This window comes from Pipistrellus kuhlii, unplaced genomic scaffold (genome assembly GCF_014108245.1).
Source record: "Pipistrellus kuhlii isolate mPipKuh1 unplaced genomic scaffold, mPipKuh1.p scaffold_m20_p_9, whole genome shotgun sequence".
In the NCBI taxonomy this organism is placed as follows: Eukaryota; Metazoa; Chordata; class Mammalia; order Chiroptera; family Vespertilionidae; genus Pipistrellus; species Pipistrellus kuhlii.
This window is the reverse complement of record NW_023425595.1, coordinates 23,909,892-23,933,762: the sequence shown is the minus strand read 5'-3', so window position 1 is coordinate 23,933,762 and position 23,871 is coordinate 23,909,892. Positions and strand designations below refer to the sequence as shown.

The 23,871-nt window shown below is 37.6% G+C and overlaps 1 protein-coding gene across 2 annotated transcripts in view; it reads left to right on the top strand.

Annotated features, from left to right (window-relative positions):
- The window catches only part of PDE3B (phosphodiesterase 3B), a 139,094-nt gene that overhangs the window by 75,581 nt on the left and 39,642 nt on the right, over window positions 1–23,871 (top strand). For both annotated transcript variants that reach the window (XM_045577930.1, XM_036426140.2), the window contains 4 exons: window positions 9,127–9,177; window positions 15,449–15,697; window positions 18,479–18,621; window positions 22,549–22,655. In XM_045577930.1, the coding sequence (XP_045433886.1) occupies window positions 9,127–9,177; window positions 15,449–15,697; window positions 18,479–18,621; window positions 22,549–22,655 (550 nt within the window). The remainder of the gene's footprint in view (window positions 1–9,126; window positions 9,178–15,448; window positions 15,698–18,478; window positions 18,622–22,548; window positions 22,656–23,871) is intronic.

The following is a 23,871-nucleotide window of genomic DNA, read 5'->3' as shown; positions in this document are numbered from 1 at the left end:
TGCCACTTTCAGACCGTTTCCCTTTAGAGATGTTCACCACCCTGAATTTCTTTAGTTTCCCAGATACTTATATTCCTAAAAAGTACACTTAAATGTATAATTCTGTCTCTATACTTTAAATTCATTTTCACTGTTGTATTCCATTGCATGAATATACCAAAATTTCTCCATATTATTTTTGGACATTTGGGTTGTATCCAGTTTTCTTTTTCTTTTTTTCTTTATTATGTACTGTGTACTATACTTTTATGAATTAATTGCAGAGAGGAAGGGAGAGGGAGAGAGAGAGAGAAACATCAATGATGAGAGAGAATTATCATTTGGCTGCCTCCTGCATTTCACACTTGGGATCAAGCCCACAATCCGGATATGTTCCCCTAACTGGGAATTGAACTGTGATCTCCTGGTTCATAAGTCTATGCTCAACCACTGAGCCACGCTGGTTGGGCTATATCAAGTTTTCTTGCTACCCCACATAGTCCAGCTATATACACATTCATGTTCTTGATGTAAAAAACCAAGATTTGGGGTTTTCCCCTCTATTTTGGAATGATGCTTTTATAAAATACAGTAAAAATGTCATAACAATGTCAAATTGCTCTAAAAATTTTGAAACATTTACTGTTCATTTCTATTGTATATCTTATTTATCAATTTTCATTCAACACTTTGAATAACTGTTAAGACATATTTAGTTGCAAAATTTCTGGATCATAAATCAAATTTATGTAGAAAATTTTGTTTTCTCAAAATCATTAATATTCTAGTTTTTCAAATTACACAGAAAGCAGTCTACCAGTGGTATGTGGCTGTCCCTGTATCTGTTTTTGGTTCCTAAATAATGTAGGGGGTTTCAGATAAAGACTTGCTGCTTTCTATTTTATTATTTCCATCACCATTTATCCCCTCTGTGCCCTCTTCCACCTTCAACTCCTCCCTAGCCACAAGTGAGAGAAGACCATGATGGGATGAACAGCCAATGAGGAATGAATTTATTAAAGGAGATGGTCTGCAATACAAAATTCTACAGTAGGGATCTAAGAAGTAATCATAGAGGGGGAAACTGTATATTGTAAGGTTTTTAGAAACCTCTAAGAGCACAGTTAAAATAGGGTGTACATTATTTCTCATGTTAGCAGAAACTTTTGAGTAGGCAGCCCCAGAATGGTCTTCGTGCATTAGGGAACATTCTCAAATTGCAAGCTAATATGCTCTTATACTCAAGAAGCAGGACTACTTTATAGCATTTTTTCTCAACCTTGTTTTCTTTCTCATCCCACTAAGGAGCCCTTTTAAGACATTTTTCCTACTCTTTACTCCCACTCTATAAAATGTTAACACCATAGATTTACGTGTATCTGTTTATAATGTACTATAATTCTTGGAGGGCTACAACAATTTTGATATTTTTAAATTATGTTTTGCCCACCAGGAACCAATTTTCATAATCTTGGGAGTGATATACTTATGTTAAGAATTCATGGCATGAAAATAAATATGGCTTTTAACAACAGAATGCAAATATATGAAAACATAATATTTAAGGGGCAAAGGAGACTCAGTGTTAAACTATTTTAATGGAAATAAACTGTAGTTAGCAAAAAAATAAACTTCTACAGCAAAAAAAAAAAAAATCAACTTCTACTTCTACTAGTGAATTGGGGAAATGAGGTACTGTAAGGGCATTTGTCACTGTTGCTAACATTGTGGAAGTATGGATTGGTTGATAAGATAGGGTAACATTGTGAAAGTATGGATTGGTTGATAAGATAGGTAGCAAGTTTATAGATTCAGGATTTAAATTAGATAAATTTTAGTGACCCGTCATATGGTTCTGTCTTCACTCCTGTTTGTTCTGCACTTTCATTAGTGAACTTAAGAAAAAAAAAAGATTTTTAGATGTATCAATAATAGGAAAAATTGATACTGAATTGAACAAGTGTTGATCTGCCCTTATGCACAGACCAAAAGAATGTACAAGCAGGAGTTTGCAGTGAAGAAAATAATTATTTTATTAAAATTGGCACCAATCTGGAGAATGGGTGAGGTTGTGTTCCAAAAATCCATGTGCCCAATGGTTTATAGACAGGCTTTACAGAGCAAAAGCCAAGCATCATCAAAAGTAATGAGGTTTGGGTTGTGGGTGTTGCTGATTGGTCAAGAGTGAGGTAAGGGCAATAAATGGTTTCAGGTCTTTCAGTCTGGTTTCATGAGGGTATGGTCAGGAGCTGAAACACAAGGTAGGCCATGTTATCTTTAGCTTAATAGAGACCTTACCTTGTGAACCTCAGTCAAGGCATGGTCATTGTTTCTTGCTGTCTCAGGAGGTTAAAGATTAGTGAGGGGGAAGAGTTTAGACTTACAGGGCATGCTGTGAAGAAATGGAATTGAGAGCTGGGGTCACATATTAAATCAAAGTCCTACATTAAATAGAGCCCTTAGACCTTGCCAGTGTGGCTCAGTAGTTGCGACCTATGAACCAGGAGGTCATGGCTCAATTCCCACTCAGGGCACATGCCCAGGTTGGGGGCTTGATCCCCAGCATGGCATGAGGAGGCAGCTGATTGATGATTCTCTCTCATTGATGTTTTTCTCTCCCTCCCTTCCTCTCTGAAATCAATATATAGTAAGTGGGGCCGTTGGTTTCACTTGCCCTTTTTTATGCATTCCTCACACCTTAAGGGAAAACAGGCTGCTACCTGCTGATTAGGGACATTGATTAGAGAAAGAAGAATGGAATTGTCTCACAATCTGTTGAAAGTATCATGGAATCTCAGGTTTAAGATCCTTAGTTGGAATTATCATTAGATTACTATCCTTGGCTATCTTTTAGGCAGCAATGATGAAGACAGATTACCAGTAGTAGCTCAGTATCACTAATGTAGACATTCTCCAAGGGCCAGGCAGAGAAGTGAACCAGTGGGTGAATGGATCTGCATAGAAAGGTTTTCAACCTGATCTATGGCAGTGTTCATGGAGCTAATAAATTGGAAACATTAGAGTCAGAAGCTCGGATGTAAGTGCAACATTCCTGTCTAAAAAGCATGCATATTCCTTCTTGAGCTACAGTTGGTAGGTCTAATGTTATTCAGTTCTGTAAAACCACCTTTCTTATTTGGGCCATTTCTTGATTCCACAGAAGAATGCTTTGTCTGGAGTTATTAAGAGCCGAGGCTGTGACCTTCGTTAAGGCCTGTATTTCTAGCTTTGCTGAGATGTCTGCATATTGGGACATGAGTTTATTTTTGAGATCTATTCTGTTCCATTGTTCTGTTTTTATGCCAGTACTATGCTGTTTTGATAACTAAGGCCTTGTAACATAGCTTGATATAGGCAGCATGATTCTTCCAACTTTGTTCTTTCTCAAGATTGCTGTGGCTATTAGCAGTCTTTTGTGGTTCCATATAATTTTTGAATTATTTGTTCTAGCTCTATGAAGAATATTATTGGTATTTTTATTAAAATTTTTTTCATTGATTTCAGAGAGGAAGGGAGAGGGAGAGAGCAATAGAAACATCATCGATGAATCATTGATTGGCTGCCTCCTGTACGCCCCCTACTGAGGATTGAGCTCACATCCCAGGCTTGTGCCCTTAACTGGAATCTAAACCCGGACCCTTCAGTTTGCAGCCTTATGCTCTATCCACTGAACCAAGCCATCCTGGGCTCATTGGTATTTCTATAGGAATTGTGTTGAACCCAGAGATTGCTTTGAGTAGTGCAGGTATTTTAATGTTAATTTTTCCCATCCATGAGCATAGTGTATGCTTCTATGTATTTATATTTTGTTCAGTTTCTTTCTTCAGTGTCTTATAATTTTCTGAGTACAGATCTTTTACCTTCTTGGTTAGAGTTATTTTTATGTATTTTTTGATGAAATGTAAATGCCATTGTTTTCTTAGTTTCCCTGATAGTTTATTAACAGTGTATAAAGATGCAACTGGTTTCTGATTAAATAAGAGTGGTGAAAGTGGACACTCCTGCCTTGTTCCTCAAGTTTATGGAAACTCTTTTCATTTCTCCCCATTGAGTATGCTACTGTGTTATGTTGATGTATGTTCCCTCTATTCTCACTTTGCTGAGAGTTTTTATCATAAATGGGTGCTAGACTTTGTCAAATGCTGTCTGTTTTCTGATGGCCTAGACAATGAATAACAGCACTCTTATGAAGTATTGCTCCATTATCCTGTTGAAATTCTCTTAGATCTCTGGCAAAAGCCTCTCTAAACAATGGGGGAGATTTTGAACTCTTGGAGAATAACATTTCAACAGTCTCCCAAGTGTAAATAGCTCCCGAGATTCAGAGTTCAAGGGTATACAAAGGAAAGGCATTTAAGTCCAGAAGAGCAAACCACCAAAATTTCCCAAAGTGGTCACCAAGGGTTAGGGACCACCAGGTAGATGTCTTCCACTATTTGGTTGAGGGCCCTCAAGTTCTGCATAGATCTGTATTCCTCAGTACCTCATTTCTCTACTGGTAAAATGGAAGAATTATATATAGTGAATGACAGGGCTGAATAAGCTGATATTCTAGGAGTGCTATCACTATTGGTTGGATTCCTCTCCCAGCTGGTTCTTTTAGAAGGTCCTGTTTTAGATAGAAAGGCATTTGCTTTTGTGCAAAATCATATTTGGATTGGGATAGCCGTCTTAGCCTCTGCAGGCCTGCCCTTTGCCCATCCTTCCAGACTTATTTCTTGCAAGATTAATTGGAGAGCTCAGTCAGAAGTTCTTTCTTTGGCCAAAGCCAGCACTGCTGCCTGTAAAACACAAGCTTCTTCCAGGGGCACTTTAATATCAACCCGTCGGGGGCAGAGGTTATTTTGGCCTTTAGTTTAGCCAGTAAGTCCCATCCTGAAAGTGGCACTGGGCATTTCAGCAACACAAGAAGCTACGGTTAAGGTTTGTTTTTCCCAATTGGCAATCTAATTGGCTTCCTTACTGACTGTGACATTCCAGTCACAAGCCATGTTCCAGAGGAGAGTTTAGTTAATCTAGTTTTTAATACAAAATATGTGGCTCCAGTGTCAATTAGAAAGTAAATTAAGCCCAGCCAGTGTGGCTCAGTGGTCGAGTATCAACCTATGAACCTGGAGGTCACAGTTCAATTTCCCGGGCGGGCCTGATCCCCAGTAAGGGGTGTATAGGAAGCAGCTTAAAAATGATTCTCTCTCGCCGAAGCTGGTTTGGCTCAGTGGATAGAGCCTCAGCCTGAGGACTGAAAGGTCTCAGGTTCGATTCCAGTCAAGGGCATGTACTTTGGTTGCGGGCATATCCCCAGTAGGGGGTGTGCAGGAGGCAGCTGATCGATTCTTCTCTCTCATCGATGTTTCTAACTCTCTCTCTCTCCCTTCCTCTCTAAAAAAAATCAATAAAATCTATTTTTTTAAAAAGAAATTTAAAAATTGATTCTCTTCATTGATGTTTCTATTTCTCTCCCTCTCTCTTCCTCTCTAAAATTAATTTAAAAATATATTTTTAAAGTCCATTAATTTTTTTTAGTTCATTAATTTCTTTCCCCACTGTTCCATGTGGCTGGTGTTGACCAGAGGCCCCGGGTCCATCACTCAGGGATAACTGGATTATCTGTGATGCTCCTCCTACCTCTTTGTCCTGTTCTCTGTTTAAACTTAGTCATTTCCCCCCTCTCCCAATGACCCTCTGGTTTGTAGTGAGCACATTGTTTGGGGCCCAATTTTGGAGCAGGTTGCTTGGTCCCAGTGGCCTTTACCTTGTTCCTTATCTTCTTAGGCCCTCTGGTGGTCAGAGCAGCAGCCAGCAAGTCAGCCTGTTGCTTCATCTCATTCTTCTCCCCAGATCTGGTCTCTGCTGTTGAACAACTTAAGAGCACAAGGACTCTTAACGTGTTTTTTTGTTTTTTTGTTTTTTAAATATATTTTATTGATTTTTTACAGAGAGGAAAGGAGAGGGATAGAGAGCTAGAAAAGAATTGATGAGAGAGAAACATCGATCAGCTGCCTCCTGCACACTCCCCACTGGGGATGTGCCCGCAACCAAAGTACATGCCCTTGACTGGAATCGAACTTGGGACCTTTCAGTCCGCAGGCTGATGCTCTATCCACTGAGCCAAACCAGTTTCAGCATCGTTTTGAAGCTTTCTTTGGACATCAGGGGCACTCGGAGCCAAAACAGTCATGTTCACAACCTTTAAGTTTTCAGGGGCCGCTGGGTCTACATCAGTATCTTGGTGACAAGCCTCAAAAATACATTCTAGGAATTTGGCTGGGTCTTTGTCTGAACACTGTTTTGGCTGCTGGACCAGATTAAAACTTACTTGTTTGGGCACTCCCTTCCTTAACCCAACAGAATGCAATTCCTGTCATGTCCAAGCTTGCGCTGGTCCACATCGTTTATATTCCAGTGTGGTCCAGTAGCAGGGACACAGCAGCTGTGGCCTCAGCTCACACAGGGTTTTGGGGTGTCTCATTGTGCAGGTGACTAGTGTTTCCCGCCCCTCTGCCTTTTCTAAGATAACCCACCGTTCTTTGGCAGTAAGTAGAGTGTTCACCAAGTCAGGTTATATCAGTAATGAGGGGAAAAAGAGACTTTCCATATTTCTAGGATGGTCCCTGAAGGCAGGCATATGCACTTCAGCATCAACTCCTCCAACTGGCACTTGCTTTAATGAGAACTTCCCAGTCTAGAGTGGCCCCCTGACCAGTTTGGGTTCTCTGCTGGACGTGAGAGGGGAGACCATTGCTCAGCCTGTCGGAGCTCTTTCTCCAGCTGCCTCACTGCCAAAGGGCAGTGGAATGGCCAAGGCTGCTGAAACCTCAAGCTAGAGTAATAATAAGTCACCTTCGTTCTCCTGGAATTCTCTTCAGACCTGTCTGGTTTCCCATCCTGGTGAATCGTAATTTTACATTTCATTTGAATGGGCTTATTCTGATACAAAAGCATAAACACTTGTATGTAGGGGATTTCATCCATTTGTCCTCAATGACTCAAGTTGCAAGATGGTAATGTAGTTCAAAGACCCAGCCTCTGGCAAGTGTTCTCCTGACTCTAGAGCAGACTGTGGCCATGTCATATTACAAAGAAAAAGCATTTCCTTCATTGGTTCATAGCCAAACATGGCTCAGTTCTGTAAGATGCATCCCAGGGGGCTGCATTCGGGGACTGAGTCAGATAAGCAGTTCCCCTTGATAATACAGTAACAAACCAAGTTGTTTTAAAGAGAAAAATCAACCTCTAATGTTGTACTAGTTTAACTTCCGATGCTTTAAATCCACTTATTTGATTTAGATTTCTTTGTTTTACTCAGTTTAACCACACAAAATTTCCTCTCAGGTTTTCACAAACTTTCTACAACTTTTCTAATCCCTCCTAAGTTTGTCTCTTCTTACTCATTCAGAAGTAATCATCCTTAGTTTAGGACAAATTACTTCCCTCTAATGCCTTCAAAAATGTTATTTTCATACTTGATGACTTTTAGAATCTAGAATGAATGCTGGTTAAATACATCCTGAAATAACTTTATCAGAATAACAGTTAGGGCCATATGAAATAGTGAATAAATTTAATGAGTACTAGGCCACAGCCATTGTTTGGATACTAGTCCATGGATTTTGTAAGTGGTTATAGGACATCTGCATTTCTTTGGGGGGTAATAGATGCACTGGCAAGGGATGACTTTTCTTCAAGAGTGTTGACAAGGAGATGGTGGTAATGACAGCTGACGAATTCGAGTGATTGAGGGTGGGTACCCTATATAATAAAAGCATAATATGCTAAGTGTCTGGTTGGTTGACCATTTGGTTGACCACTTGATCAGTTACTATGACGCGCACTGACCACCAGGGGGCAGATGCTCTGACTGGTAGGTTAGCTTACTGCTTGAATCCAGCTGATTAGGGCTGGGTGAGAGGCCAGGCAGGCCCTGGAGCCCTCCTACAGTCCCTCCCCAGTCGGCCAGCCTCCATTGGTCCTGATCAGGACTGGGTGAGATGCCTGATCGGCCTCGATTGCCAGCTAGGGCAAGGGACCCCACCCATACACAAATTTGTGCACCAGACCTCTAGTATTATTTAAAACAGAGGTCAGCGAGCTAGAGAATGCTGACAGATCTTCCTAGCAGCCTGTTTTATATGGTCCTAAAGCTAAGAATGTTTTTTGCATCTTAAGAGGTTGTAAAACAAAAACAAACAAAAGGATATTCCATAGAGACCTTATGTGGCTTGCAAAGCCTTAAATATTTACTGTCTGTCCTTCACAGAGAAGAAGTCTGCCAACTTCTAATAAAATATTGGACTAATGATAGAGTAGATAACACTAAGATCTTTTGCAATGAACAGGAAACAACACAAATAGTTCAGTATATGGAAATTCTGTGATTATATGACTCATGAACTAGGCTTATATTCAAGACTAAGGTTCAAAACTATGTAGAAAATTATAATTATAATCAATTTCTTAAGCAAAAAGAGACACTTATTAACTAAGTAATCTTAGAAGACATTTAAGATTAATGATATGTAAGTTATAGCTTGTTAATAAATTAAAGCCAATTTTATCTCCTTGAGAATAGTGACTATTGGATGGGTAAACAGCCAGAAAGCCTGCTAGAAAAAGAGGGGCAGGAAAAAACTAGTCTGGGACTAAAAAGTTACCATTGTATAAAGAGACAAACAGGAAAACCACTAATTATCTGCACGTCAAGGAGTTGTGTGTTGCTTTTCGTGCTCCATTCCTTTATACTTAATCTAACCACAAAGATAAGCTTTTTAAACTGCTTTCGACAGAAGTGCCTTATTGGTAAGAAAATAGCACCACCATCATTTGGGCTATGATGATTTATTTATATTTTTCCTTGCTCTTTTAGTGACTGGATGTGATTTTTTTATGTATATGTTTTCTTTTGGGGCCGTAGATATAGCTTACCGTATTTTTGTGACTATTCTGACTTTCCTTTTGGTTTCTCAATCACAGAGTGCATAATTAATAAAATATTCTGTCTAGAGATGATTTTTATTCTGACCTTCCCAATAGTTCTCTCAAACTTCAAGGTATCATTATTTGAAGTATCTGTAATTGAGATGCTCTGTTTTGTTTTACATATATTTGCTTATTTCTGGTTTGTAACTAAGTGAATTTTTTTCTTTCCAGATGATTCTTTGGGATTGGGACTTGAAGCAGTGGTATAAACCTCATTATCAGGTAAATATGTGATTATCACTGATATCTAAAATATAATGAAACTTTTGACATTTAAAGTTACAGTAACAAGACTGCTATGACATAAGATTTTCATTATTTTGACCTAAAATAGCCAGAACTTTAATTTAGATAGATTACAATGTTTTAATTGTAAGGGGGAAATGAAATGGTAAAAAACCAAGCATATATAGTTACATTTCATAGTTTACTATAATAATCTGGACTCAGGATAAACTAATAATTTTATATTAAGGATGAGAATTTTTTTCTGATTGTGAGCAACTGATCCACATGAGGGGAAAAATAGATTAAAGGCCATATGTGAGAAAAAGCAAGACAATTATTAAAATATTTTATCAGGAAAGCAGTATCATTTTGCTCTTTGGTAAATTTCCACTAGTACTCATATCAAGAAAGAACACCTGGCCAGCATCCCAGAAGCTTCACTTATGTACCATTCTAGTTTTTACTTATATATATCCTCAAAGATAATCTCTTTCCTGACTTCAAGCAGTTAGTTTTGCTTACTTGTGAATTACACACACACAGTCATTTAATATTAGTATGTACTCTGTAAATATTTTTGCTCATTTAAGTAATATATGTTTGTACCATAACAGAAAATAGAAGTATAGGAAAAAAGAGAAATCACTCATAAACATCAGGTAACAACTATGTTAACAATTTTTGTTCTTATTAACCCTCACCTGAGGATATTTTTTCCACTGATGCTTAGAGTAGAAGGGAGAGAGGGAAGAGAGAAACTTCTATGTAAGAAAGACACTGGCACATAGGCCAACCATGGAGCACTTTTGATGCATATATTTACAAACCTTTCTCCATTGAGTTGGAATGTGTTTGTATATTCTGTTCTACAAAAGTTATATTGGGTTTAATATGCTTTATGAAACCTAATGTTTTCCTGTCTTTGAATTTTACATAAATGGAATCAGTCACATGTACTGTCTGGTTTGCTTCTTTGAGAACTTTATCTGTAAGATCAGTGCACATCATTGCACATAATACTCTGACCTTACACAATATGGTCTCTTTACTGGCTTTTACTTCTCTGACCTCATCTTCCTGCACTTCCTCCTTCGTTTACAGCTCCAGCTACACTGGCCTCCTTGTTTTTGCAAACGAGCTGGGCAGGCTTCTGCCTCCAAGTCTTCACACTTGGTAGTCTCTCTGCCTGGAATGCTCTTTCCCCACACCTCTGTCAGATCTTAACAAATTGCAGCCTTATACTCTTAAAATTTCAGTGCCCTCCATCACTTCCTTTTCCCTCTCCTTGCTTCTTTCTCTTCAACCTGCTTAAAAACCCATGATTCTCCATTGCCCATATTCCTTTGCCTGGAAGCCAGTGCCCCAACATGCCTCTCCAACCTTATTTTCCACTGTTCGCTCGCACGTGCGTGCACTCACGCGCGCGCTCTCTCTCTCTCTCTCTTTAATATAGCACGTACTTTAATAATTTTGTTTTCTGCACCTTGCTATTTTACCACCTTTTTAAAAACCACTTTTCTACCTTTATTCATTCTCCTTCTTGAAAAATGAGCTCCCCAAAATAATTTTTTAATTTCATTGTAAAACATTATTTCCCCAATCTTTTATAAATAAAATCCTACCAAATGCTACCTCTCCCATAGTTTGTTAACTATTCATTATTAAAAGTTATCTGTATTTCCTTTGAACTCTAATACTATTTTATTCGTATCTTTATATCATCACTTCCCATAACATGAATAAGAGCAGTAATATTTATTGCACTTTTCCTATATGTATTATTCCCTGTCTTATGTGATCTACACGCATCCTCAGATTTAATTATCTCTGCTTCTCTCTGTTAAGAACAACTATTGTATAAACTCTGGAAATAATGCATGAAAAAAACTCTGAAAAAGAAAAGGGAAGAGTAGGCTGGCCTTATTAAGGACCACAGCAATGGAGAAACAACATAATTACAGGGTTTCCTACAACCCCCATCCAAAAGCAAAAGGTGACTCAGGCCCTCGCTCTCAACCGAGCAACAGAAGGTGTTGAGAATAGGCTCATTTCCCCCCTAAGATTGAAGGAGAGTTCTGCAAACAATGCCAAGTGAATCTGGTGGCTTTGGCAAGAGGGACTTGATCAGGAATGCCACTGGCAATAAGTGTGAACATCACAGAGTACACTTTCACAAACCTGTGTGTGCAGCCTACTGTGTGCTAGGCTACATGGTGTATACCTTTGTGGTAGATGTGGTCTATTGTTGATCAAAATGTCATGAGGCATGGGACTGTACTCTCATTCTCTACTGGACATGAGATTTCCTTCCCCAGTGAGAGACATGGGGTGGCCAGGGGGCCTGGCACAGGGGATACTGCCACAAGTGCCTAGCCCAGAAAGTGTTCTTTGTCCCTGTGGCCTGGAGTCCTCCTTTCTTCACCTGAAGGTACCAGGTAGCCCAGCCTGAGGAAGTTCCCTCTCCCCGACAGAGGAGGAACCAGCAGGGACCAGGGGGAACCCTAGTGACACCAGAAGAAAAAGAAAAAAAAGCAGACTGAAATAACATTGTGAATGCCCTAAAAATTAAATTGACATTAGAGCCTGGCCAGTGTGGCTCAGTGGATTGAGCATTGTCCCATGCACCAGAAGGTTGTTGGTTTGATTCTTAGGGCACAAGCCCAGATTGCAGGCTTGATTGTGCAGGAGGCAGCTGATCAATGGTTCTCTCTCATCAATGTTTCTCTTCCTTTCCCTTCCTCTCTATCTAAACATCAGTACAAACATTAAAAAAAATAATAAGTTGTCATTAGAACCACAACCTAAAAAAGTAGACCAGGATCTTTGTGTGAAATCTAAACAAGTCTGCTTCCTAATATAAAAGATTTAAATAGGATACAGTCTTCTAGCATTACATGAAGCATTATTAGCCAAATCATTGATAGAAAAAACACACAAAAAAACCTGTCATATACCAAAACCCAGAAAAATCACAGCTTGAATGAGAAAAGACTATATTAGCACTTACCACAAAGATGAACAGATTTATAATTACCTGAAAAAAACATTTAAAGCAGCCATCATCAGAAAATTGTTTCTAACAGTTACAAATTCATTTGAAACAAATAAAATAGAAAAATCTCAGCAAAGAAATAGAAGTTATAAGAATAGAAGTTATAAGAAAGAAACAAATGAAATTAAAAACTTGCTGAATGTTCTCAGCATTAGAGTGGTGACCACTGAGGACAGAATCTGCAAGCTCGAGGATAGAGCAATAGGATTTACTCAATTTAAATTATACAGAGGAAATAGATGGAACAGAGCCTTAGGGACCTGAATGACACAACAAAAGATCATCAGTGTTTAGAAAGGAGGGGAGAAAAAGAGTGAGTTTTTAAAAGAGTATTTGAAGAAATAATGACTGAAAACTTCCCAGATTTTGCAAAAGACATAATTCTACAAATTCAGGAATCTGAGCGAATACCAAGTGGGATCACTAAAAAAAAAAAAAAAAAAAAGTCTCCAAGACAAATCATAATTAAACTTTTGAAAACTAAAGATAAAATATTTTGAAAGCAGCCAGAGAGAAATGTCACATTACTTATAGGAAAACACCAACTCAAATAGCAGATTTCACATTTGGGTGTAAGGAAAGTAGATTGATGCTATTATGTATAATTTGTGGAAAATATATAATATTTTATATAATAGAGGCCCGATGCATGAAATTCATGCAAGAGTAGGTCTTCCTTCCCCTGTCTGTTGGCACCAGCTTCCCTCTAGCCATCAGCAGACACCCGGGACCCGGACTTCCTTCACAGCCCTGACTTTGTCTGGAAAGATGTCCGGTCTAATTAGCAATATTATGCTTTTATTATTATAGACTAGTGGCCCTGTGAACAAAATTTGTGCATGGGGGTGGGGTGGTCCTCAGCCCAGCCTGCACCCTTTTTAATTTGGGACCCTTTGGGGGATGTCTGCTGGACATCCCTCTTATAATCTGGGGCAACTGACTCCTAACCCCTCACCTGCCTGCCTGCCTGATAAACCCTAACTGCCTTCCCCTGCCGGCCTGATCTCACCCCCAATGGCTCTGCCCTGCTGGCCTGATTTTGCCCCAACTATCCTTTCTGTCTCAGCCCCCACCACCATGGCTTTGTCTGGAAGGAAGTTGTACCTCCAGAAGATGGCCAGTCAACCTGGTCTAATTAGCATATTATCCTTTTATTAGTATAGATAGATTTTATAGGATAGGATTGCTTAAATGGAGGCGGGGAGGGGGGGGCTTTTTCAGCAGGAGGAGATGCTCTTGGCAGACAAAAAATACATAATCCCTATATCTGGACACTGATAGCCAGCCATATGCACTATACTGCCAAACCAGTCATTAAAAAATTGAACTGCACTGCTTTCTTACACCTTACGCCAAATAGCTATTGCCCTTAAAACTCTAGGTTTTTATATATTATAATTTGACCAACATGTGAAGGAAGGTTTATAGTAATAATCAAATTTTAACATGTTCATTAACTGGCTTGTCAATTCAAAATTATAACAAGCCATTTGTCAGAAGTACTCTTAATTGACCAGAAATAGCTGGCCTGTGCCCCAATAATGGGGATTTTTTTAAATAAAAACACAAAATAGTGCTTCACAAGAAAAAGTTTAAAAAATTCCACATAGAACAAAGACATTACTTAGCTAATTACTGGTCTCACTTTCTTAACGGTTTTTTTCCATTCTAAAATGTGTGGAGCCCTAGCTGGTTTTGCTCAGTGGATAGAGCATCAGCCCATGGACTGAAGGGTCCCGGGTTCAATTCCAATCAAGGGCATATGCTGGAGTTGCAGGCTCAATCCCCAGTAGGCACGCAGAAGGCAGCCGAGTAATGTTTCTCTGTCATCGCTGATGTTTCTATCTCTCCCTCTCCTTTCCTCTCTTTAAAATCAATAAAAACGTATTTTAAAAATAAATAAAATGTGTTGAAGATAGTTTAACAGTTTCATGATGAAATCATTAAATACTTTAAATACTTAAGAATTCTAAATACACTCAAATGTAGATTCAAGATACAGTAAAACAAACAAAAGTAACATTTAATTCACTGTTCTGATTATTAGTATACTTATTTCTGTGGTTTATTTAGTTGAATAAAATTTATATAGAATTTTAAAAAGTACAAAACATATATACATTAATGAAATACTTTATTTTTAGAATACATTTTCTACCCATTTTTTAGGACCCAGCCTGATGCTATTTCCAGGAATTTGTTAACCATTTAGTTCAAAGTTATCACCATTTACTTTGAACTGTAATACCATTTTTTTCTGTACTCTTATCTCACTTTCCATAATATTGATAGTAATACTATTATTTGTTACACTTTAAATATATGCACCACATACTGCTTTATGTGCTTTGCATGTATTAATAGATTTAATTTTCACATCAGCTCTTAATAAAGTAGATGCTATTATCCCGTTTATAGTGAAAAAACTAAAAGGTTCAAATGTTAAATGACTTGCTCAAAATCACAGTTAGGGTTAAAGCCTAGATTTCAAAGTCATCTTTGCCAACAAAGCTTGGTCTCTGTGCTAGAGTGACAAAGGTGAATGAAAGAAATGCCATATGTTTAAATGCTATATATGTTTTTTTTTTTTTAATATATATTTTATTGATTTTTTACAGAGAGGAAGGAAGAGAGATAGAGAGCTAGAAATGTCGATGAGAGAGAAACATCGACCAGCTGCCTCTTGCACACCCCCTACCAGGGATGTGCCCGCAACCAAGGTACATGCCCTTGACCGGAATCGAACCTGGGACCTTTCAGTCCGCAGACCGACGCTCTACCACTGAGCCAAACCGGTTTTGGCAAAATGCTATATATGTTTAAAAGAAATTTTGACATAAAGGAAATCATCAATAAATTAATGAAAGCCTCTGATTGTAGATTTTGATGCAGTACAAATTTAATTTTATGCTAGTTCTTGTCAGTAAAGAATACTATTAAATATAGCTAAGCTAATGGAAAATACAGAAAAAATTAAAATTCATGTTATCTGCTACATACTTAAACATCAAAAATTTTAAAGTGATAATTTTATACCATTTGTTATACCATTGATATATCATGTTATATCAATGTCCAAATGAATGACATTAATATTTAACAGAATTAACTTATTTAGATATTAGATAGACCTTGATTTTAAACTAGAGGAAGTTTGTCTTCAATGTTGAATTTTCTGTGTAACAAATATATAATTTTACTTTTCTTCTCTAGAATTCTGGAGGTGGAAGTGGAGTTGATCTTTCTGTGCTAAATGAGGCTCGCAATATGGTGTCAGATCTTCTGATTGATCCAACCCTCCCCCCTCAAGTCATTTCTTCCCTACGGAGCATCAGCAGCTTGATGGGTGCTTTCTTGGGTTCCTGCAGACCAAAGATTAATCCTCTCACACCGTTCCCTGGATTTTACCCTTGCTCAGAAACAGAGGACCCCACCGAAAGAGGAGACAGAAAACTTCACAAGGTGAAAACACAGTCATCAGCCTGCCCGATTTATCACATTTTCAAATTAAAACTGCTCTTTAAAATCTTACCTAAATTAGAATTTCTTTTCTGAGGATCAGTTTCTTTTCCAGTATATTGTGCTCCTTGGGTCTTTAAAAGTAGTAATAATCTCAAAATCTTTTAAACGAGTATTCCATTTTTATTCCAAATAACCTTGCTGTAATTAGCCATTATAACTGCAGCAGTACCAACTATTTTTTGTTATTGTTGTTGTTTTAGGTACTAGAGCAAAAAAGCAATCCAGACTTGTACAACATACTACAATAGTAGTGTAATCATGTCAGTAATCTATTTTATTCTTTAGAATCCAGAAATTGTTCTTGTTAAACCAAGAAGAAATTATCATTATAATGTTAATTTTATGCATTATATAGCATTATGTACTTTAAATTGATTTTTACATTTGTAAAGTCTCCCCCCCCCCCTATTTATCCACTAGAAATTGCTACAGCCCTATAGGAATTGCTTTATCCATCATTAGAAATGGGATAAATTTAATTTTCTAAAAAGGCATACATTGTACTTGTCCAGAGTGCTTTTAATTTTTATTTATTATTATTGATTTTTTTTTTAACAGAGAGGAAAGAAGAGGGATAGAGAGTTAGAAACATTGTTGAGAGAGAAACATCGATCAGCTGCCTCCCGCACACCCCATACTGGGGATGTGCCCGCAACCATGGTACATGCCCTTGAATGGAATCGAACCTGGAACTCTTCAGTCTGCAGGCCGATGCTCTATCCACCGAGCCAAACCTGTTCTGGCTAATTGTTTTATTTAACTATCAATATCTTTACCAATTGCTAAAATCATAAAACTAAAAATGGAAACATTTTATACATTGTTTTCATTTAACTACTTTAATTTATAAGTAAATAAACTAAGAGAAGATAAAATTCAAATCTGTTTGTTTTTGTTTATTGATAATAGTAAATATAGTTTTTGGAGGGATTTTGATCATCATTTAATTTCATTTGGTTCTCGGTATTAGGGTATAGAAATGTTGAAAACTAACCAAGCCTGATTAGGGCAAACATTTGATAATTATTGATTTCAAAGCTGGGTCATAAGTATTTATGTGATGCTTTTATTTATTTGTTTTTAGAGAGGGAAGGAGAGAGAAACAGTGACGTGAGAGAGATACATGGATTGGTTGCCTCTTGCACCCACCCCACCTGGGGCTCAAACATGAAACTATTAGGTAAGTGCCCTGATCTGGAATGGAACCTGCAACCTTCCAGTACATGGGGCAATGCTCTAACCGACTGAGCCACACAACCAGGTCTGTCATGCTTTTATTTTTTTTTTAAATTATATACAGTATTACCTGCCACAGTCAAAATGCAACTATACCAGTTGATACTTAGAGGTTAATCATGGGATAGCAACAAATTCATCAGTAAAAGAGCTAATATATTCTTGAGTTAGTTTTCACTTGATCTGTTGCTCTTCCTTTTTTATTTCCCATGGACTTTGATGTTTAGTAATTTTTTTAAGTTTTTTAAAAATCTTAATCATAAAATCATAATTGATAGCATTATTGTTACCATGTTTACTGTGTAGAAAAGTGTACTGGTACATTTTAGAAGCATTTAAACAATAATATTGTCTAAATGCCTCATTTCTTGAACATTCTAGTTAATCAGGCTTATTTTGGTTACTGGATTCTATTGGTAAAAATAAGTCAGATAAGAATCTGGCCCTAGCTGGTTTGGCTCAGTAGATTGAGCATCAGCCTGTGGACTGATGGGTCCCAGGTTCGATCCCCATTGTAGAGTGTGCAGGAGGCCGCCAATCAATGATTCTCTTCGTTGTTTCTCCCTCTCCCTCTCCCTCTGTCCCTTCCTCTCTGAAATCAATTTTTAAAAAAAATCAGGATGTAACCCTTATTTTTTGTATTCTTGAAACTTCTTGTTTGAATTTTACATCTAATTTGTCTCTGCTTTTGGAAAAGAAGAAGCCTTATGTTAGGTTAGAAAAGAACTAGTTATGAAAAAATAACTAGTAAGGAAAAGAGTTGGAATAGATACTTTAATCTAAATAAATGTCTTATAAACTATGTTAAGAAACAAAACAGATTATATGAACCTAAATTTCTAACTAACCACAAACCTTTACTAAATCAACATCCTTGGGAAAACTGTAAGAGATATTTATCTCTCTGAGATGGTTTCAGTGTCTGCTGATAGGAAATTCTTAAGAAAGAAACTTTTCTGTATATCTCAGTAAAACACCTATTCATAGTGGGAAAAAAAAAAAAAAAAAAAAAAAATTTTAAAAAACTAAAGTAAAACTGTATCAAGGCTAAGGATGTTCTGGATTTAGTCATTTGTTCAAAAAGCAGCTCAGAATCCTGCAGTTTCTCCAGGTTAACCTCTATGGACACTAGCCTTGTACTAAAAATATGAAAGGTTCAGGACAATCACTGATCTTAATTTTGTCCTCTGAAGTTTTGTTTTTTTTTAAGGTAAATCTTTCATATCTACTTTTTAAATTATCAACTGTTTATTTCTCATGATACTAGGAATAAAGTGTGCAAAAGAAAAATATATAGTTAAATTGTAGGGAGTTCAGATATCATTTTTTAGTACTAGAAGGATAAGTAGAATATAGAATGTGGAGTAAAATTGACATAATTTCAGAATAAAAATGTTCTGTTTCCCCAATACATATTTTTAGGTGACATCTTTAAGACAGATATTATAGGATGACGGTTTTAACCACTGTTTAATTGTCCAACAGGGACTACTCAGTAGGAATAGTTTACCAACTCCACAGCTGAGGAGGAGCTCAGGAACTTCGAGTCTGCCCCCTGCTGAACCTCCTTCTTCAAGGTGGGAACGCAATAATGGCAAAAGGCCTCATCAGGAAGTTGGTGTTTCAAGGTAAAATCCCCAGAGCCTGTTCAAGAAATCTGAATCTGATACATTCGCTTTGCTTCTGTGAACAAAGTTTGAAATAGTTCTAAAAGTGGAAAGGAACAGTCGACGTACTTATTTAGGTATAAGACAGCATACCTAAGCTATATATATAAAAGCATAACCAACCAAAGCGACCAGAACAACCGGAATGACCAGAATGACTGGTTGCTATAACACACACTGATCACCAGAGAGCAGATGCTCAACGCAGGAGCTGCCCCTTGATGGTCAGTGCACTTCCACAGCCAACCTCCCGCAGTTCCTGCCCCGGCCGTCAGGCCCTGATCGGCCTGCTACCTGCCCACTGCAGTGGTGGCGCGGTGACAAGTGAAATGGGGGAAGAGGCCAGGGAACCACATGGTGGCAGGGTGCCAGTGATGGCAATTGTCAGCATCCCGTGTCTGTTCCTTCTGCACCCGGCCTGGCAACCGTCACCTCCTCTCTGGCCCAGCCAAGATCAGTCTGGCTCCAATTAGCCCTGTTCGCCAGCCAGGCCTGTGGACCCAACCTGTGCATGAATTTTGTGCAACAGGCCTCTAGTATGACATAATAGAAAGTGATTCTTAAAGAAGAAGCTGTTTTATCCCCAAACTTAAGTTGGGACCTGAAAGGAAGTTAGGATCCAGTTAGTGCAGGGTGCTGGGAAAGCTTATAAACTGGTAGAGGTGGCCACTCCAGGAACAGTCACCAGGTCTAATGCATGATACCCAAATAGGGCAACAGTTTCTGATGCGTGGGAGGAGGAGCACATTGTCAGATGTTAAGGGTCTTTGAAAGGCACCAGTAACTATGAAACAGAAAATGCCAGGAGCTGAGATCTGAATGTAAATATATCCATTTACACTGATAACAAAAGATTCAGTGCTTTGTCTTAAAAGCCAGGAAAGATAGTGATCTCTTGTGATCAGGAAAGATAAGCTCCTATTTTGTCAGTCACCTGGTCATATTAATAAAATTGGTATCCGTGTAAATTTCCTGTTAAACTACCATTCTTACTGAGCATGTGTTTTAGCTTGAGCTAGGTAGTTACAAATTTAAAACACCAGGTGGCAGAATTGGATCATAGCTATTTGTTAAAATTGGTTAGTATTATCATGTGAAATATGACCAAATAATTATAATTTTCCAGATTATTTTGTGATATATTAATTTGAATCTTCTATATTGAAATAGATGGACTCATTTATTGAAAAATATTGTGTGAAATGGTATATTAAACAGGAATGGATTGAGGTTTGAATACAGTATAGGAAAAGGAGCTTTGGTCCAAAGCTTGCTCAGAGTCTGAACAAGCTTTTTTTTCCCCTAATGGAATCAGGATATGGGGAAGTAAATGATGCTAGAAACTGAAAATATGAAAGATATTTCTTAACCATGGGAAACATCATCTTGAGAATATTGGATTTAAGAAAGAATGATGAAAATGATTCTGGGGGTTTTTTTTGTTTGTTTTTTTCATCACACTGATGTAACAGCAATACATTTGCAATTAAAGAATGATAGATATTAAAATAGAAACACACTCTAAAGAAAACTATCTTTAACTCTGAAAAGTGTTCATATAAAGGTATATGTAGGCAGATTTGATTACTTAACTCCCATAAAAGATTTTAGGATTTGGAGAATAAAGTAATTGGTGATATTATGGAACGTCTACTTTAAAGAGGTAAGGTTAGAAGTAATTTTTTTTAGTGTGCAGAAGCTGGAGCTTACTTTGAACATAAGATAAGATGGGAAGATTGGAAGCATTTACAGCCATTACTACTTTTAAAATTCAAGTTTCTAGATTAAGTGCTGTACAATATAAATTTTTGTGATGATGGGAGTATTTTATATCTCACCAATATGATAGTTCCTAGCTATTGATCACTTGGAATGTATCTAGTATGACTGAGCAATTGGATTTAAATATGAATTTAATTAAAATGTAGAGCTAGCTATATGTGACTACCATATAGGCATTTAGAGCAGTCTTCTTAAACAGAAAAGCTATTATTTTTAAAATATGGTGATATTTTGTTTAGCACAAAAGTATTATAATAGACTTTTGACTCTGGAATCATGAGACATTCATCCTGACTTCAGTAGAATGCTCGAAAGCAGAGATCACATATCTTAGATTTGTGAGTCTTGATTTGAATGCAGCTTTGGATTCTGATCATAGCCTCTCTGTGATCTGCGATGACCCTGACTTGGCTTTCAACATTGTTTCATTATTGAACCTCTTATTCCCTGAAAATGTCTGAAACCAAATTTCTCAGCCCCCCAGCTGCTTTTTTGTTACTCTCATTCTGGTCTTATTTCCTGGCACAATGCTTCCTTCTAGTGGTTGCTTACAAAATTGGCTTACCTAGAACACGGTGTTTGCATCCTGTTTTCTTATTCTGCAGGTATCAGTTATAAACTCTCATCTCCTTCCTCCCCCGCCCCTCCCTCCCATTGTTTATTCTCCTGTGTCACTTTACCTACACTATTTCATGCTTTCGTTACTCCTTACTTGGGCTATTGAATTGTCCTCCTAATTGGTCTTCCCATTTCTAATATCATTAACTTCCCAATCCATCTTTTTTTTTTTAAATATATTTTATTGATTTTTTTTGCCCCCCTCCCTTCCTCCCTCCCACACATCCCCTCCCTCCCCAGAGTTTTGTGTCCATTGGTTGTACCCAATCCATTTCTAACCTTCAACCAGAAATCTTCCTTAAACAAAACTTTGATTATAGGTTTTCTAGTCATTACATTTTTGGACAAATGCCTGTAGAATTGTACCCAAATTCCTAGCCTGGGATTCAAAACCCTGTTATTCCCTCAGGATAAAGATGACCACTTCCTTGGAAAAGTTAAATGGACTAAAAGAGTAAAAGAGATAAGTAATCTTGCCATGAATGAGCATAGAAAAATTATATGGAAAGCTGTCTAGGTTAAATAAATAAATAAATAAATAAATAAATAAATAAATAGTCCCCTGCTCCTACCGGGAGCCAGTACATCCCCATTCGCCGGCCGCTCGGAACCGGCAAGTACCCCCTCTCTGCTGGGCCGCTCAGAACCGGCCCGTCCCCGCTACCACAGGGAGCCGGCGGGTCCTGGCTTCTGTCGGGAGCGCCACTCCAGTAGCTACCTCCGCAGCCTCCCTTCCCCTCCTAGCAGGCTTCACACCACATGACTTACACATGATCTCACTCGTTTGTGGATTATAATGAACAATATAAACTGATGAACAAAAACAGATCCAGAGAATGAGAAGCATTGATTAGATGCTCAGATCTCAGAGGGACGGTAGGGGTGGGTATGGGTGAGGGGGAGAGATCAACCAAAGGACTTGTGTGCATGCACATGGGCCTAACCAATGGACACAGACACCAAGGGGTGAGGGCATGATGGGGGTTGGAGTTGGGGTAGGAGGGAATGGGAGGATAAGGACACACATGTAATACCTTAATCAATAAAAATTTTAAAAAGAAATGATTGACTTAATGGATAATCAGCATATTCGTGAAGAGAACCGAAAATGGTGTAAAAAAAACAAAACATTAGCATTTCCTCTAAGAAGTTAATAGAAAATCTATCCCTAACCCTGGTTTGCAGAAGCAGAAATCCCCGGGGGTATGAACAGCAATCTGTGTTAGAAGAAGCAATCCGGGTTATACAGATAACCTGCTATATGCTAGTGTTCAGCAATGTAACCATTTTTGTAAATAAAATTATATTGAAACAGTCATACTTATTTATTACTGTTTATGGCTGCTTTTAAGCTACAAGGGCAAAGTTGAGTAGCTGCAACAGAGACCTTATGGGCTGCAAAGCCACTATTTGCTAATTGAAGACCACTAATAGAAATGAGGAAATTTCCCAGTTTTAAAATTGTTAACCTATTGTCTTCCTTTTCAGTCAAGGAATCTACCTAAATGGGCCTTTTAGTTCAAACCCACCTACAACCCCGAAGCAAAGGTCAGCATCTATATCGCTAACTCATCATATAGGTCTAAGAAGAGCTGGTAAGTTCTCTTTTTTAAAAATTTTTATTTTATTTAAATGCAGGAGGTCTCAAAGTATATGGTAGCGCAAAATTTTTTCATTACACATCAGTGACTAATTTTGAAGACTATTCTATGTGTTGTAAGATAACATAAGCAATTTGAGTTGGCTATTACATCACAATTAGCTCATTCATTCACACACTTTTTTTTAGTATCTCTATGCCAGGAACTTTATTAGGCACTAGAGATTCTGGGCGGCAGGGGGGGGGGGGGGGGGGAAATAAACTATTTAATTCACCTGTATTTTTGCAGGCTCAGACTCACATATACAGAACAAGGGAAAATTCCCAGAAAAAGGTATTCAGTAGCCTAAAAATTATGGAGAAAAAAAAAAATCTTACCATGAGAGTAGAAAGAATCTGGACTATATCCCCTGCAAAATTATCCTCTAAAAGTGAAGGCAAAACATACTTTTTCAGATAGAAATTAAGGGAACTTGTTGCTAATAGATCTGATTTGCAAGAAATGTTTAACTGAGGGACTCGCCCTCCAGTGCATGAATTTTCATGCACTGGGCCTATAGTATATTCATAAAATCCTGAGAAATTCGTTAGCACTTATTACAACCAGTAACAAGTTCATCACTGTGTCAGGATACAAGAACTGTATGTAAAAATCAATTGTATTTCTATTTTCTTGCAATAAACAATGCAAAATAGAAATTAAGAAAATAAATCCTTACATGGACAACCAATTTTCAACAAGGGTGCCAAGATAAAATCAGTGGGGAAGGAATAGTGTTTTTAAAACAAATGGTGTTGGAACAACTGGATATACACATGCAAAAGAATGAATTTGTAATTCCATATGTCATTATATTTAAAAATTAACTCAAGATCCATCCTAGACTCAAGTGTAAGAGTTAAACCATAAAATTTGTAGAACACATAGAAAATCTATGTGGCTGTAGGTATTAAGTAAAATGCTCTTAGATAAGACACCAAAAGCACATTCCATAAATGCAAAAAATTGATAATTGGAATTCATTAAAATTAAAAACATCTGTACTTTAGCTGATACCTAAAAAAATTAAAAGACAATGCACAGGATGGGAAAAAAATACTTGCAAATAATATATTTGATAATGGACTGGTATCCAGAATATAGAAAGATGTTTTACAACTCAATAATGAAAAGACTAAAGATCTCATTTAAAAATGGGCAAAAATTCTGA